Source organism: Trichosurus vulpecula, chromosome 2 (genome assembly GCF_011100635.1).
Source record: "Trichosurus vulpecula isolate mTriVul1 chromosome 2, mTriVul1.pri, whole genome shotgun sequence".
NCBI classification, from domain to species: domain Eukaryota; kingdom Metazoa; phylum Chordata; class Mammalia; order Diprotodontia; family Phalangeridae; genus Trichosurus; species Trichosurus vulpecula.
This window is the reverse complement of record NC_050574.1, coordinates 283,593,258-283,611,426: the sequence shown is the minus strand read 5'-3', so window position 1 is coordinate 283,611,426 and position 18,169 is coordinate 283,593,258. Positions and strand designations below refer to the sequence as shown.

General features: G+C 34.4%; 1 protein-coding gene across 1 annotated transcript in view; it reads right to left on the bottom strand.

Annotated features, from left to right (window-relative positions):
- Positions 1–18,169, bottom strand: part of LRP1B (LDL receptor related protein 1B) — a 2,306,513-nt gene that overhangs the window by 829,135 nt on the left and 1,459,209 nt on the right. Inside the window, exons 24-25 of the mRNA XM_036744555.1 lie at positions 10,963–11,160; positions 7,825–8,029 (exon numbers count right to left, since the gene is read on the bottom strand). Coding sequence (XP_036600450.1) covers positions 7,825–8,029; positions 10,963–11,160 — 403 coding nt within the window. The remainder of the gene's footprint in view (positions 1–7,824; positions 8,030–10,962; positions 11,161–18,169) is intronic.

Below are 18,169 nucleotides of genomic sequence, written 5' to 3'. Positions count from 1 at the left end.
GCCTCAACAAAGTTCAGCCAGTGAATTTTTGCTAATAATTTCTAAATATATTTTTCAGAGAAAGGATGTCTTTAGATACCCTATTATTTGAAATAATATCTCCATAACCTGCTTCAGAAATTTTCAAAGAACAGGGGAAAAGTTCAAACTAAAAAAAAATCATAACGAATAAGCAATGAGCCAAGATGAGATGAAATAAGTTATTTTTATGTTGCTTATCTACTACCAATATGTTTTCAAAAGTGGAATTAATTGTATTTCTTTATTTATTATACTTGTGTCCCAAGGCAACTTAATTGAAGATAGTTTTATAATCCCAATTCACTGCCCTCCCTTCTAAAAAAAAGCACTTAATAAATGGGGTTATTGAATTTATTTGAATTTTAATGAGTCAATGGAACTTGTTTTCTCAAAATAGAGACAAGGGGATATAAGATTCTAGGGGTCTTATTTCAAACCCACTAAACTGACCTTATTATTCCTGAACTCTACATTTCAAGAAAATTAAAATTATATCAAATCACATTTGTCAAACCAGGCAATTTAATCCCAGAGCTGAGGAAATTACCACTCTCATCAGAACCCTTGGGACATTTTAGTCAGAGACATTTTTACAAGTTAGATTTCCTGCTTTTAATAATCATGCTGATTTACTTCATTTTATCACCACTGTAATTATAGTAATTAGCTTTAACAGTTAAAAATAACAATTAGTAATGATAATAATTTATCAAATTTTTCAATGGCATTATCACTTTTCCCTTATGTTCATGCTAGCACTTTATTTAAATAGTTTTCTAATCTTAATGGCCTTTTGGAGATACTCTCATAGTCCAAATTCAATACCAAAGCCTTGCATTTCGAATTTAGTAATGTCTGATGTAACTAAAAAAAAGGACAGAAAGATTTCATGTCTTCCATATCTCTGGGTTGTATTCTCCTCCCCCCATCTTTAAAAAAGTGCTATATCCATTCCTGGGGGTAATAGGGTGCGGCTTATCACACTGGGATTGTGTTTTCACCAAAATGAATAAACTACAGAAAGGAGAAATTTCTTTCATTAAATTACATAATTTTAGAGTCTAAAGGGTCTTTCGTAACATAAAGACCTATCTGTAACTGATAGAGAATCCCCTGTATAATATCCCTAGCAAGCAATACCCTGATCATTGATAAAAGACTGCAGAGAGGGGAACTCTTGCTACTTATGAAGGAAGCCCTTGGAACTTTTGGATATCTTTGTTAGCAAGTTTTTTTTTTCCCCTAGCCTAAATTTTTTTTCTTTTTTTCTTTTAACACTTTCACATATTTTTTCTTAGTTCCACCCTTTGAGATCAAGAAAAATTAGTTTAATCCCTCTTCCATATGACTTAACAGACAGTTATCATGTACCACATGATACTTTTTATCCAGGCTAAACATCCCCGCATCCTTAGGCTGATCCTCAAATGGTAAGAACATGTCATCCTGGTTGCCTTCCCCAGATACTCTCCAGCTTCCCAACGTCCTTCCTGAAACATGGTAGTCTAGATGTTGTTCGACTAGGGCATACTACATAAGGGCTGTCACCTCCATATTCCTCAATGCTATATCTCTCTTTAAGCAGCCAAGATTATATTAACTTTCTTGGCTGCCACAACATTCAGATTACAAAACACTAAGATCCTCAGACCTTTTTTCCAGACAAACTGCTTTCCAGTAAAGCCCTATCCAGTTTGTTTGTGAAGTTTGTTTCCTCAACACAGTACAAAGTTTTGTGCTTATCACTACAGAATTCTACTTTCTTTTAAATATTTCATTAATCTAAACATTAATTTCTAAACATTGATGTAATGCTTAAATTAAGATCTTTTTGAAGTTCTCTGTCGTCTCATATGTTAGTTATCCCTCTCAATTTTGTATCATCTACAAGTTTAATCACTATGTTATCTATTCCTTTAAACAACTAAATGATCAAAATATTAAAAGTGGAAGACCATACATATTCTTAAAGCACTGTACGTGAGACTTCCTTCCAAACTGACAGTGAATTATTAATGGGTCAATTACATCATTTTTGAATACAACTTTTTGTACTATTAAATTAACTTGTCTCTCTCCATCTTTTCCACAAGAATAGCATGAAGCACCTCATCAGATGCTTTACTTTAAAAAAAAATCATATTGCTAAACGATTTTGCCTCAAAAAAATACATTACATTACCTTGGAGGTATATTCTTCTTAAATATTTCTCTCTATAACTTTTCTCTATCTTCAAAGCAACCATGATTTGAATTGCCTTTATCTTTTCTTTATGACTGTAAAGCTACACTAAGCTAGGTGCCATGCCACTTATTTTTAACTAATCCTATTCCTTTTCCCACAGGCTGAAATTCCCCTGTCCAGTACTAATGTTCTGCAATGAAATCCCCTTACTGGGAAATTTTATGGGTGAGAAGTGCTGAAGATTATAATCTAAGGCAGAACCAAATGGGAGAATACAGGTAGCAACTCGGCAGAACTCTCCCAACATTGTCCTCCAAATAACTTTAACATAATGCCTAAACCAAATTCTGGAGTGGCAGAGCCAACAAAAAGTCAGGGTGTGTAATGGTAATGTAAATTTGAAGATCTTTCCCATCCATTAATAGGCCCATGTGACCTGCTTATGTAACAGGAAGCCTGTGTTGTTAGCAGCTTGGTGAAGGAGAGGAACAGGAAAGGGTGGAGCAGAAAATGCTCAGAGTTGTTAGAGCTGTGGGAGAGAGCAGACCTATGCTGGCTGTGCTGTGAGTCATTGTTGGTGGCAAGGCCCCAGAAGGGGGTGGGAAGGTTATGGGATGGCTTAGCTCCCTACTGCGATGTTATGTTTTAGGTTCTTTGCTGTTATTATAAAGTGGACTTACTGGTTCTGGAATTTTCTTGCTGCTTGGATGGGTTGGACTTATTGGTTTTGAGATCTGGTTCTTTGCTGTCTGAATAAATGGTTTACTTCTATTTGGAGAATCTCTTATATTTTGCAATACAGAACTATATAGTCATATTTACAATTATGATTAAAATATGATTATTGCCTTGCTAATACAGGGTGAGAAATTTTTCTTACCCAATACAATTTAGGAGGTCAGAAGGAAAGATCTGTGACACAGAGGTGGAGGTGACCAGGAGCATAGTACATACCTCACAATACCTGTAGTAGGCCTTAGATGCAGCAGCAACAGAGAACATACCCTAAGACCGGGAGGTATTTGTGCCAAAAATGTATAACTCATTCAATAGTTGGAAAACTAACATCATAATTGACCACATAAGTAACAAAAACAACAAAAATCATATGATTATATCAATAGATGCAGAAAAGGGTTTCCAAGGGCACATGTGGCCTTCTAGGTCCTTGGGTATGACCTTTTGACTGAGTCCAAGTTTTGTAGAACACATCCTTTTATTAAAGATTTATTAAGGAACACTCGTTCCTACAAAAACATGAGAAAGCATATGAATAAATGGAGCTTTCCTTAAAGTGAGAAGTAGTATCTATCTAAAATTACCAGTAAACATTATCTATAATGGGAATAAGCTAGAAGTCTTCTCAAAAAGATCAGGGGTGAAACAAGGATGCCCATTATCACCACTATTTTTCAATATTGTACTAGAAGTGTTAGCTATAGTAGAAATAAGACAAAATATGAATTTGAAGGAATTAGACTAGGCAATAAAGAAACAAAACTAACATTCTATAGCAATATGATGGTATGCTTAGAGAATCCTAGAAAATTAACTAAAAAACTAGTTTAAATAATTTACAATTTTAGCAAAGTTGTAGGATATAAAATAAAGCCACATATACCATCAGCATTTCTATATATTACTAATAAAGCCCATCAGGAAGAGACAGAAAGATGAATGCCATTTAATAACAACAGACAATATAAATATTTTGGAGTTTACCTGCTGAGACAAACCCAGTAACCATATGAACACAATTACAAATTCTTTTCCACACAAATAAAAACAGATCTAGATAACTGGAAAAATATTAATTGCTCATGGTTATGAAGAGCAAATATAATAAAATGATAATTATATTTAAATTAATTTATTTGATGCCATGCCAATTAAACTATCAAAAATATTTTATAGAACTAGAAAAAATAAAAACAAAATTCATCTCAAAGACCAGAATGTTAATAAATATAAGGGGAATCAATGAAAAAAAACGTGAAGAAAGGTGGCCTAGAAGTACCCACACTTCAAATGGAATTACAAAGTAGAAATCATGAAAACAATCTGGTACTGGCTAAAATCAGTGGAATAGATTATGTACACAATATGCAAGAGTAAATGACTATAGTAATCTAGTGTTTGACAAATTCAAAGATCCACACTTTGGGGACAAGAACTCAGCATATGACAAAAATTGTAAAAAACTGGAAAGCAGTTTGACAGAAACTAAGCATAGACCAACATCTCACACTATATATAAAGATAAAGTTAAAATATGTACATAATTTAGATATAAATGATACTATCATAATTAGAGGAGCATAACAAATATATCAGGTCTATGGATAAGGGAAGAATTTATAACCAAATAAAAGTTACAGAGGATCACAGGAAGTAAAATGGATAATGTTAACTATATTAACTTAAATAGATTTTGCACAAATAAAACCAATGCAGCCAAAATTTGAAGTAAAGCAGAAAACTGGGAAGAAAATTACAGCAATTTTCTCTGACAAAGCAATTTTCTCAAATACACAGAGAAGTGAGCCAAATTTATTTTTTTATAAAATGAGTCATTTTCTCCTTGTAGTGGCCAAGAACTAGAACTTGCAGGGATACCTGTCAGTTAGGGAATGGATAAGCAAGTTGTGATATGAGATTATGATGGAATACTACTATGCCATAAGAAATGATGAGCTCATTGATCTTAGAAAAACATGGATAGACTTGAACACAATAATGAAGAATGAAATGAGCACAACTAAGTGATCATTGTATATAGTAACAGCAATATTGTTTTAAGTAAAACTTTGAGCGAGTCATTTTGACTATTATAAATACCCAAAACAACATTCTCTATACTACCTTGTTCCTGAAGGCAGAGAAGAGAACATATGTCTTCTAGTTCATTCATCCCAACCAGAGAGGGAGGATTACAGTGGGCAAAAGGAAGTGGGCTAGAGAAAATGGGTTCATTTTACTCATGACATGTGAAGGAAGGCACTGTCTACATCCAGAGAAAGAACTGATAAATAGAAGTATGTGTAGAAGATTTCACACATACACACACACACACACACGCACATGCACACACAAACACACACACATACACACACATATTTGTGTTTAATGGCAGCCATCTCTAAGGCAGGGTGGGAGGGAGGGAAGAATAAAAGGAGAAAACAATTACATAAGCTTATTATATATTTAAAGGGAATAGCAAGTTGTATATAATAGTCTTGCAGTTTCATGAACAATAATTTTTTCGTTATACTATGTTATGGAAATACTTGTTTTATACTATAAATTAAAAATAAAATAAATAAAAATAAAAACTATAGTAATATGAAAAAATGCTCTTAATCTATAAATTAGAGAAATGCAAAATAAAAGAACTCTTACATTTATCAGATTGGCTAATATCACAGAAAAGGAAAATGACTAATGCTGGAAGGATTATAGAAAATATGGGACACTAATGCACTGTTGGTGGAGTTGTGAACTGATCCTACCATTCTGGAGAATGATTAGGAACTATGCCAAAAGTGTTATAAAACTGTACATACCCTTAACCCAATAATGCCACTACTAAGTCTGTATCCCAAAGAGATAAAAGAATGAAAAAGGACCTATATATACAAAAATATTTATACTAGCTCTTTTTGAGGTGACAAAGAATTGGAAATTGAAGGGATGCCCATCAATTTGGGAATGGCTAAACAAGTTGTGGTATATGACTTTGATAGAACACTATTGTATTTAGAATTTGATTTGGTCGAATACTATTTTATTGTATTGAAATAACAATCAGATGGTTTCAGAAAAACCTGGGAAGACTTATGTAAGCTGATGAAATGTGAAGTGGGTGGAACTAGGAGAACAGTGTAGACAGCAATAGCAATATTCTAAAAATGATCAATTGTAAAAAGATTTAGCTGCTGTAACCAAGAAATGACCCAAGATGATTCCAAGGAACCCACGATGAAAAATGCTATCCAACTCCAGAGAGAGAACTGATGTACTCTGAAGGCAGACTGAAAAATACTTTAGCTTTCTTTAATTTTCTTGTTTTGTTTTTGCAACAGAGCAAATTTGGAAATATGTTTTGCATGATTTCACATGTAAAATTGATATCACATTTCTTGCTTCCTCAGTGGGTGGCGGGGCTATGGGAGGGAGGGAGAGAATTTGGAAATCAATTTTTTAAAGAAAGAATGTCAAAAATTAATAAATAATGACTTTAATAAAAAGAAATCTATAAGAAAAGATTGGAATCTAACACTTTGGCTTGAATGGGCACATAAGAACATCAGTTAATCACAAGCTTGGGAAGCTTTGTACTAACATTCTGAAAATGAGAGAAGGCAACTCCAGAGGATAGCATAGCCAGTCCTTTTTCTTCTGAACTATTCTTCAATAGAGCATGAGGTGTCTCTTGCCAACTGACATTCTCTATACTACCTTGTGCCTGAAGGCAGAGAAGAGAACATATGTCTCCTAGTTCATTCATCCCAACCAGAGAGGGAGGATTACAGTGGGAAAAAGGAAGTGGGCTAGAGAAAATAGGTTCATTTTACTCACGATCTGTCTCACTTTATTTTCTTTATCCTTTTGCCTGAGTTTCCATTTCCTCTAACCAAATACACTCAATCCTACAAACCTTGGAAAACATACACACAAACATAGGGACACAGAGATTGATGCCTCCCTCCAAAAAAAATGAACAGGGAAAATGAGAGAAAACTGAAAAAGAAACATTTTCTTTGGCCTGTCAACCCTGCCCTCCTTCCCTTAAAAAAATCTTGTTTTCCTTGCGGTGACCCAGGACTTATAAAGACTTATAAACATTCTCCTGGGGAGACTGTTTCCTGGAAAAATGAACAGTAAGGGTTCTTAACCTCTTAACTCTCTGCAGTAAACTTTGCTTCCCCAAATCTATGGAAACATTTTTTTTCCTTTGCTTCTAGAAAGTCCCAGTTGTCAAAGTCTTTCCACTTGACTATTGCAATTTTAATTCTAAAATTTTCTTTTAAAATACACATAGAAACGATAAAGGGCTAGTTATTTAACATCTGTGTCTATTTAACCATTAAAAAACAGTTACAGTCCCTGTCTGGAAGGGCAGATTGGAGTTCATTATGTGTTCATGTCAGAAAGAGGTGATGAAGCTTCCAAAATGACTAATATCCCAAATCAGCCTAAATAAATATGTTAGCTTCCACTTAAACACCAAACCAGACTCCTGGAAAACCACAACCATGTAATCCAAACAACTGGATTTTTAAAATCAATTTACTCCATCAGCTCCTGATTTACATAGAATGGCTTGAAATACATTACTTTAAAGTGAATTTTCTTTAAGTGAAATGCCTTAATTCATTCCATCAGAGATTTGGAAGTAGGGAGTTAAGGGATCATTTGGCACAATCCCCTCATTCTGCAGAAGAGGAGATTTGAGACCAACTGAGATGAAGTGACTTTGCCATGATCATGGAGATAGTAAACAATAGATCTAAGGGACAGGCCTAAGACCTCTGTTGAAAATTTGGAGCCCTTTTCCACTGTGCCATGTTGCCATAATTGGGAAAAACAACATGATGAGAAAAGTAAAATTTCTTTACCCATATCTTGGATCCAAAGCAATAGCTCTGGGATGCTCCATAGCGCCGGCTATCAGTGTTGTTCTCAGGGTGCCATCTAATTTGGCAACTTCAATTTGGTCCAAATTGCTATCTATCCAATAGATGTTTCCTGCAATCCAGTCTACTGTCAGACCTTCTGGGGTAGCCAGGCCATGTTCTACCACCACTTCAATTGCTCCTACACCTACAAAAAAAAGAAAAGAAGAGAAAGAAAAAAGAAAAGGAAAAAAAAGCAAGTTTGACTGATGTCCTGAACCAAGAAAAGGAAAATGTCTTATTGAACTATATAGTCAGTGATGTAGAACAACCTCCTCACCCCCTGACCATTTTGTTGAGCAAAGATGAGGCAACCTGTAACCCAAACGACAGTTATAATTGCTGCGGTGCCTAAAAACACTTCTGTCAAATCATGAATATAGAGGTACTGGATTACTCTTCTCTGACAAAATCATATGCCCTAATTTTGATCACTTAAGGAATATAGTGGATTAACTAAGCCTCTGTTTTCTACCTTCTCGTCTCGGTATGGAATACATTTATTCATTTATTTAAAGTACTCATTAGTAGAGTCATAAAAATGACTGCGAGAATAGTGTTTCCTTCCAGGGTGCTAACATCTGTGTGTGTGTGTGTGTGTGTGTGTGTGTGTGTGTGTGTGTTGGGGTGGGAATGGGACTGTAGCATTCTTGATCTCAGCCCCCATCCTCTGACCTGTCTTTCATCTTCAACTAGACTGCCTTCAATGTATAGTGAAACTGCCCCTGTTCTTTTTTTTCCTTCCATAGGATGCTACCCCCATAATCATGGGAATCCTTTCCTAGGACCCACTTCCCTCCACAGATGCATTACTTGGCTTAGTCCTATGGGATGAGAAGTTGGACACCACTGACTTTTATTTGACTATATGGAAATGTGCCAGATTCTCTGGGAAATGGGGCCCCCTCCCTCTCTCTAGCATGATTGCACTTCGAGTAGATTGTTCCCTGTAATCTTTGACACCATCTGAACTTGTTCTGGACATAAAAATTACAAATTATAACACTACATGTAAGATATTAACCTTTATCAAAGGATAGTAAGGTCAGGGAATTGAGGAAAATCATATATCAATCTCTGGAGCTTTTAAAGACTGGAGTGTTATGAAACTATGAGTTAAACTTTGCTTTTGTGATCTGAGCTAATGAAGTTTTGACTATACAGATGTAAAACTTGGGAACCCAAATTTCTTATACATGGTACTTTTCATGTAGGTTTGATTATAGAACTGACATTTTTTTTTTGTGAAACTACCTAGAGCATAAGATGATATTCTAAGAGACATGTTAAATTAACCTTAGTTTGACTTAAGAAATGATTTCATGGGAATAGTCCATGGATAGCATAACTTTTTGGAGTATAAAAATAGAGTTATATTATAACTGGAAAGTTCTAAAAATGGCATTTCTAATGTTTTTATTTAAAATGTTTTAATTTTTTTACCTGCACTAATTCTGGTAGAATGGAGTATTTAAGTTACACAGAGATTAATTGATACATTGAGGTTGATAATGGGGTATCATTTACTGTTACTGATGTTTTCTGACAAAATCAAATACAAAAAAATGTTTTTTATAGAAATATTCAAAACAGTGGTTATTTACCCATAAAAGTTACTATGATTTGGCTTACTTGTAAATCTTAGAAAGTAATAGTACAGGAAGCAGAAGAAGATAATTTTAATTAGTCCCCTATAAATCAGAATTTTAATTAACTGGCATCTACCATTTGTGTCAAATCAACAAATACATCAGGAAAAAAATACTACTACTCTATTTTTTCTCAATAAAGACAAACTAAGAATAATATTCTCTAAGTAATACATACAATTTTGACCAGCCCTCCTGGTATTTAGCAATGGAAATAGTAGCAATGCATAGAACAAGCTATCAACAGTCTAAAAAAAGTATAATGGTTATACTTTTTAATTAATGCTTTTATTTTCCAATACTTTAGTGTTTCCTTCCTGGCCTTAATTTTGGAAGCTTAAGCCAAATGAAATAATGTTGTCCCCTTTTGATTTCATTACTAAGTATTTGGGGGAGGTTTGATGACTGACCCTATAACATCTTTCACTGTATTTCTTTGAATTACTTTCTCCTGGCGCCAAATAACCAGACTACAATTATGCTAAGGAGTAAAGTTTTGACACAGCCACTTTTCATAAATTACAGAAGCGACTTTCAAAGCAATTAACAACTTGAAAAGGAATATGATGCACATAAATGATTATTCAAACCTAATAAAAAGAAATTTTAATTTGGGCAGAAATATTTTATGCTTACCATTTAGGACCTTGCTATGAATGAATCATGCAAAAACAGAAGGAAGAAAAAGCAAGAGAGTAGAATGCTCTTCACACTAGTACTTTTATTGGTTTGTTTTCAGTTATGCTGCTATTTGACCAAATCGATAATTGGCAGAAAACCATAAAGCAAATTATTGTAGCTTGAAAAAAATCAAGCCATTTTCATGTGGAAGGCAATTTTTTTGTATATGCATATGTGTATATACACACATATATTAATATATGTCTGCCTTTCTTATATAGATAAGCCTATTGCATAAAATAATAATATAACTTAACATTTACATACCACTTCAACTTTACAAAACACTCCACAGTTATGATATCATTTGATCTTTACAACAGACCTGTGAGGTAGGTGCCATTATTATCCCCCTTCCTCATCCACATACAACGTATCTCTTTTTATCCCTGGACCCCATGCCTGCCTCATATAACTGTAGGTTTTTCATATTAAAGTGCCTTCTTTCATTTCTCTTGTCTAGGGAACTAAGGTAGACAGAGATCATGACTTGCACAGGATGCCTCAGCTGAAGCATGACTTGAACTCAGGCTATCCTGACTCCATGTCCAGTGCTCCAACTGGTATGATGCCTATTTTCCCCAAATAGTATACAAAATAAATGATCAATTCCCTGGGAATGGAAACCCAAATCACTGCCCATAGCTCTTGTACAATTTATGTGAGAGGCCACACTTTATTAGAAATGATCTCCTGATGATATCACTTTGGTAGGATAAAGTTACTTAAAAAGTAGAACAAAAGTACATACCTCCACTTTCTGAAAGCTTGCCTCTGTAAATTCTATCGTCCACAACATCTGTCCAATAAAGTAAGCTCTGATTGAAGTGAAAATCAAGGGCTATTGTGTTTCTTAATCCAGGAACAAGCAGACTGTAGTCTCTCTTGTGAAGATCAATCCTTCTGATCTCATGTCGTATAGAAAAAATGATGAATGCTTCAAAGGGATCTGAAATTAAATGTATATTAACAGATATGCTTTAAAAATACTAAGATATTCTAGTAAATGGGAAGGAATATTTTTAGGGAGAAATACCCTTTTTAAAATATATATGTAACTTATTCGACCATTTCTTTTCATGAAAGGAAATATTTCTTTTAATGCACAATTTAAGAGGAACTTGAAAAGCTTAGGTTTCAGAGTATCTACTAACAAGATAAAAAGAAACTTGGTCTCTTGAATGCATATGCTTTTTTATGTTCAAAAAACAAAAGCTGTGTAACTCAACAGGTTTCCATTTTTGCCTTGCCACCAGAAAATCTACAGCCAAAGTTATTCTCCAAATGGTATAATCTCAGGGGCCTGAAAACATTTATTCCTTCTCTTTCCTAAAGTTTTCTTCAGATACAATTCTTGTTTAATTTAATTCATAATATTTTGTTTACTCCTTTTAAACAATCTACAATCTGGCTCAATAAATTAAGTGGGAGAAGGATAAATCATGAACACACATACACACACACATACATATATATATATATGTTTTATATTTGTGCATACATGCATGAACATATGCACATATAATGATGTGCATCAAGAAAATGAGCTGAAAGTAAAAGTTTTGACTGTGTGCATATGTGTGACCCCTAAATTCTTCATTATTTAGGTGTAGCTCAGGATTTAGGGGGAAGGATTCAATTTCTGTGATTTTACTGGTGTGGGAAATTCCCTATGTGCCTTTGCAGATAGGAAAGTCACCTATAATTTATAATCTTAGAACTCTGACCAACATATTTTGAAGCTATGTGAATGGTTCATAATTACTTAGTATACTCGTCAGAGGAAGGACTTGAAGGATGCTGTTCCAGTTCCAAGGCTCATCTCTCTTTTTATTACAGAACACTTCCTCTCAGATTTAACATTTAGGATTGATTTTATATGTATATATATGCATATATGTGTATATGCATATATATATATACACATATATAAGACAGACCATGTTCTATTTGGGTTAGTCTTGTGGGACCTCCTATAGTTCTTTTGCTGTCTTATTGTTTTTTTTGTTTTTGTTTTGTTTTTTTACAAATCCAGGTACATGTCTTTCATTTTAAATTCCTTTGTGAGGTGCAACAATTAAACAGGCATTTGTTGAATATCCAAATATTATGGGAAGCACAATCAAAGGATAAGCCTCAGTGTCTCTCCTCAAGGAGATTAATAGTGTGTTCATATATTATAACATTCAAGGAAATCCTAGAGAAAATAGATAGAATGTAAAGTAAGGGAAAGCCTGTAGGACTGAAATCTCACGAAAATTAAAAACAGAAGCTTCATTGGCTGACAAAACTTCTTGTTGGCTAGTTAAATATTTTAAGTCCCCAGGGAAAAACTAAAAGCAAACAAGTTCTGGCAGTCCACTATATTCTGCCTTAACATATCAGAATAATAAATCCTTATCACTGGAATAAACAGTTACCTCTACAGAATGATGCGTTATACACACTCGACATTGTCAAAAACTGATCTGTGGCAACACAGGGCTCCCATCATAAACTGAGACTGTTGCCTGTGTTTTTGTTGATATCATTAAGATTAGAAAAGGTGAATGTTTGGCCAGTTTATCTCAATGCTTTGAAACTATACATACATACACACATATACATACATACACACATATACATACATACACATACATACACACATACATAGACATACACATATGTGTGTGCACAGATATGTACGTATGCATGTGTACATGTACATGTATATACATATATACAAACATATCCATATACATACTTTAATACACACACATATACTTTCAAAAGTGGGGAGCTACATCATCTTCCTGTTAAGGAACATCGCTCTTCCCACAAGTTTTATAGTAAGCAGTATTGTCAGGAGTTCCTTAATGAAACTTTATAATGAAGCTGATTTCTTTGTTATGATTGATATGTTAAGAAGAGCAAAATCACATCCCCCCTCCCATGGGGGAGCTCAAAATGCTTCAAATTTGTATCCACAGCAGTATCTGGGAGATAGGCAGTTGCTAAGATTTTTCATCTTTTAAGAGAAAATTTAGTCTGAGGGAGTCCAAGTCTTTTCTAAAGGCAAATCATTAAGTCAAGAAGCAAAACTTCATTGACTGAGCAAAGATCTATCAGGGTGGCAGTGTTTCCAACTGTGAGAGATTGTGGTACTGATTAGAACTTAATACATATCTATTGATTTTGATTTTATGATGCATGATAAACCAACTTTTTAGTGGTTAAGGCTCATATAAATTCACAAATTCTTTAATCTTGCATCAAGGTAGTCTTTCTAAGTCTCTTCTTGTTTTAAGACTCTGTGATCTGATGAAATGATTACTTCCACTTTAAGGGGGGGAAAGGTATATTAAGATTAATGAACATATGAAAGGTCAGTAGAAAAACATAAAGACCAACTATCCAAATTATTGATTCTCTTAATTCCTCCTTTTACAAAAAGAAATCTTATGTATGTAATATACTTAACCAGAAATGCTTCAATTTAATAATCACATATTCAGTTCCCATCATGTACAATACACTATGGTGTGTTAAAACCAAAACAGCACCTGACCTCAAGAAGATTAAAGTCTCTTACTTACTTGATAAATAACCAATGAATATTGACAGTGAGTCAGCTTTCATACATAGATAGACAACCTGAGACTCAAAGAGATCTAGATTCAAGTCCTATTTTTTACATATGTCATCCGCATGACCCTGGGACCCTGCGTATGAACTTAAACACGTAAACACTGAGTGTCCTCTGATGTCTCTCTAATACAAGGATATTTGAAGTGTGTGTGTATGTGCGTGTGTGTGTGTGTGTGTGTGTGTGTGTGTGTGTGTGTTAAATATCCCTTTGGCAATTTAGTGAAACCTATATATTATATATATATATATATATATATATATATATATATATATATCCCTTCTATGAATAATCCTTTTAAATGCATAAAATAAAACATAGAATTACAAAGAAATCAATTATATTTAAATAAAGACATAATTTTTCTTTTTCCCCCATCCAAATTCCAGGACCCCCTGAAGTCTATTCACAGATTCCTTGGTCCATGGCAGTGTGGATATTAGTTAAAAAGCCCTGCCAGAATTTGAAGAACAGTTGTTTACGTATATTGGTACAGGGTGCTTTCTCACCAGAAAGTTTCAAAAACCTATGAAATTACAAGTCCTGTCACACATAAAAGTATGTGTATTTCCAGGTTCAGACATAGATTTACAACTGGAAAGAATTTTAAGACCAAGAAGTCCAATCTTCTAATTTACAGATGAGGCAACTGAAGTAGAAACAGGTTAAGTGATTTGTCTAATTGTACCAGATTTTTTATTTTTTTTATTTTTTGTCATAAGGGAGGGTTCCATCTGGAGGAGAAGGAAGTTTAACACTATTGGCATGTAATGACAAAAGGATCAATAAAATATATTTAAATGTGTATAGAAAGGACAGAAGGAGAGAGGGCTAGAGTGGAAGAATAACGATTTACCAGTTTGTTTTAATTTTAATAGAACTGGATTTATTTTTGTTGGAGGACAAGAATTGAACTCAATCTGGAATGAATGTCAATGGCATTCTGACCTAGACATAAATTTTCGCTTCTAGTGGTTTTTCAGTGTTATCTACTTCTCATCAATCATTGAACTTAAACACCCTAGACCATCGCAATATGCACAATTACCTTCTTAATATAGAAGTGACTTGAGAATTATCTCTTTCAGAATATCCTATCTGATATTATAGGTACAAGTCCCAAAAGGCCATAATTTGCATTTTCTCAGTGAAGAGATTTGTGTTTAAAAACGTAGCATATCCATCAATTGATTGCTTTTGTGACTTTATTCTATAGTACTTATGTCCTCAATCTACTATTAACCTTCTTAGATCTTTTTCTATTTTTATATGTGTGTTTTCTTAATCACTTTTATGAAACAGAATATGAAAACAATAAGATGAGATATCTTGCTAGGGAAGAGATTCCTCCAATCTTCCCCTAGGGCACCTTGGCATTGCATCTGAATAGCTATTTCTATACAAAGTGGCACAGGTTTTTATTATTATTATTTAATACAAATAATACATTATACTCTTGTTATTCCACACTTTCCCCAATTTTATTATTCTATGTTTTTCATAATACATATTAAGATATTTCTAATTTATCTTCTGTTTGAGTATTTAAGTGCTAAGTAGGCCAACACTGCTTTAGCTTAATATATCATTTACTTTCTGTATCCCCTCAGAGCTATGAAGAAGGAAATGTTAAAAAGCATCATGAATTTTTTAAAAAGAGCCTTAAATTGGAAATTAGTAGATGGAGGCTCTAGATCTAGCTCTCTTATTTAAAACATTACTTTGTATTTGTTTATCTGCCCAATGCTTATGTTTTGTAACTCTCACTCCCACGTAGAATGTAAATCCCTTGAAGAGGGGTTTGCTTTGTTTTTCTCTTTCTTCATATCTCTAGCATGTACACAATACTTTGGACATAGTGGGTATTCCATGTTTGCTAACTTGTACCTGGCTACATTTACAGCTAGATGACTTCATACGTAGTGTGCGAGGCCTGGAGTCAGGAAGACCTGAGTTCAAATTTGGCCTTAGACACTTAATAGCTATGTGATCTTGGGTAAGTGACTTAACCTGTTTGCCCTGAAGAAGGAAAAAAATGTCTAACCACTCTAGTATCTTTGCCAAGAAAACCCCATGGACGGTATTGGTGTGTGTGCTATGGTCCTCAGGGTCACAAAGAGTCGGAAATGATTGAACTACTAAACAACAATAAAGACAATTGATTATAACTCATTTAAATTCACTAGGTCTCAGTTTCCCTGTGTATAAAATGAAAGATGTTAGACTAATCTTTGTAAGATCTCTGTAAGACATGAAATTCTAACATTTATGACCAAATATGGTCCATGTTGAGCAAAAAGTAATGGATGAGGGGCAGCTAGGTGGCTCAGTGAGTTAGAGCACTGGCCCTGGAGTCAGGAGGACCTGAGGTCAAATCCAGCTTTAGACACTTGACACACTTACTAGCTGTGTGACCTTGGGCAAGTCACTTAATCCCAATTGCCTTTTCTTCTCCCTTCCAAAAAAAAGTAATGGATGAGATGACCTGTTTAGATGTCTATCAGACTTATGTATTCCAAGGGGTTTGATAATTGCCTCAGTATTTCCCAAAGATTATTGTTGGGGGTATCACCCTCTTAAATTTCTTTCTGAGTTCTATGTATTAGGCCAGAGTTGTGTTGCACTATACTTATTCTGTTAATCTCTGTTAGGAATCAGAACAATTGAATATTAAGAAAAAGTAGGAAAGTGTTATAAGGAAAAGGGAAGATAATGAAAAGGAAGTGAGGGAAAGAAGTTACGAGGAGTTGGGATGCCAACGAGTGATTAAAGATCTTTCCCTGTCCATTCAATAGGCCTCAGGTGGGGCTAGTTAAGGGAGGTTTTGTTAGAGGTTTGTTTGTAGGCAGGCCTACACCCATTACTTACTAGGTGCTAGGCCCCAGGCCTACACTCTTTTGCTGATTGGGCATCAAACACTTGGGCCCTAAAAAGAGTATATATACCCAGAAGATTAAGGTTAGAATTCAGAATTCAGCCCAAGGAGGAGAAATAAAGAACTCTAAGATGACAGAGATTCAGAGAGAATGCAGAGCAGAGAGTGGAGACCAGAGAGCTGAGGAGACCTGACAACTGTTGGGGGAGAGACCACAGGCAAGCAGAGAGTTGGGATTCATGAGTGTTTACAGGAAGGCCCTAGCAGGGGGGAAGATTACAGGATGACTTGGTTCCTTGCTGTAATACTGTGTTATAATTTCCTTGTTGCTACATTGAGGTTTTGGAATACAATTACTACTATATTGGGTTGGGGTTATTGGTTCTGGGGTTTGATCCTCTGGTGTCTAAATAAATAATACACTCCCTCTGCCTTCTACCTAGAGAATCTCTTATACTTTGTGATTACTAAGTATACTGGCATGTTCATAGTAATCTTTGAGGTCATGAATCTTGCCTTACCGATACAGGAGGAAAAGTACAAATAAGAGAGCAGCTTGGGGAAATAGAAATCACAAGTAGTTTAGATGAAGAAAAACTAAGGAAAACAGCAAGTTTGATGGAGAACCAGGAAAATACATTATTATGAAAACAAGTCCCATATAAAGAGATTCATAGTTCCATGCACAGTCTTCTTCTGTTCTACATTGTATATGTAAATTCTCTTTTAGTGTGGTATTTAATTAAAAAATTAAAGAAATGTCTTAAAACATATTATTATGGGAGTTAAATAAGGAATTTTAAGAAGGAAGTGATTGATAGCATACAAGAATGCAGTTGGGAGATGGAAAAGAATGGCATCAAAGGAAAAACTGCTTGATTTATCTAGGAAATCATGAATGACATTAGAGATAGTAGTTTCAGTGAAAGGTGATGGGAAGTTATAGAAAGAGCACTGGACTTGAAGTCAGGGGAGACGTAAGTTTGAATCCTAATTCCAATATTTGATTGCTGTGTTACCCTAAGCATATCACTTAACTTCTCTAAGATTGAATTTCCTCATCTGTAAAATGAGGATAATAATGTGTGGATGGCCTAAATTATTTAGCTATTGTGCAGAGAACAATTCATGAACTTTAAGTAGCAATATAAATGTGTTACTTATTAACTGTAATGATGAGTCTGAAACCAGCCCAAGGGGACTTTAAAAAGGGAAGAGGTGGAGGTGAAAATGATTTCAATAAATGGAGAAAAAAGTAGAAAGAAGAGTGAGATAAGTAAGGCAGAGAAAAGGGCGAAAATGGAAAAGTGGTTATTTGATTTGAGGCATAAAAATGAATGTTCATTTCTTTAAAAAAAAAAAAACAACCAAGAGTGACCAGTAGAAGGAGAACAAATAAAAAACAGAGGCAGCACCTTTCAGTGAGAGCTGAAAATTGAAGATATGCAGAAGGAAAAG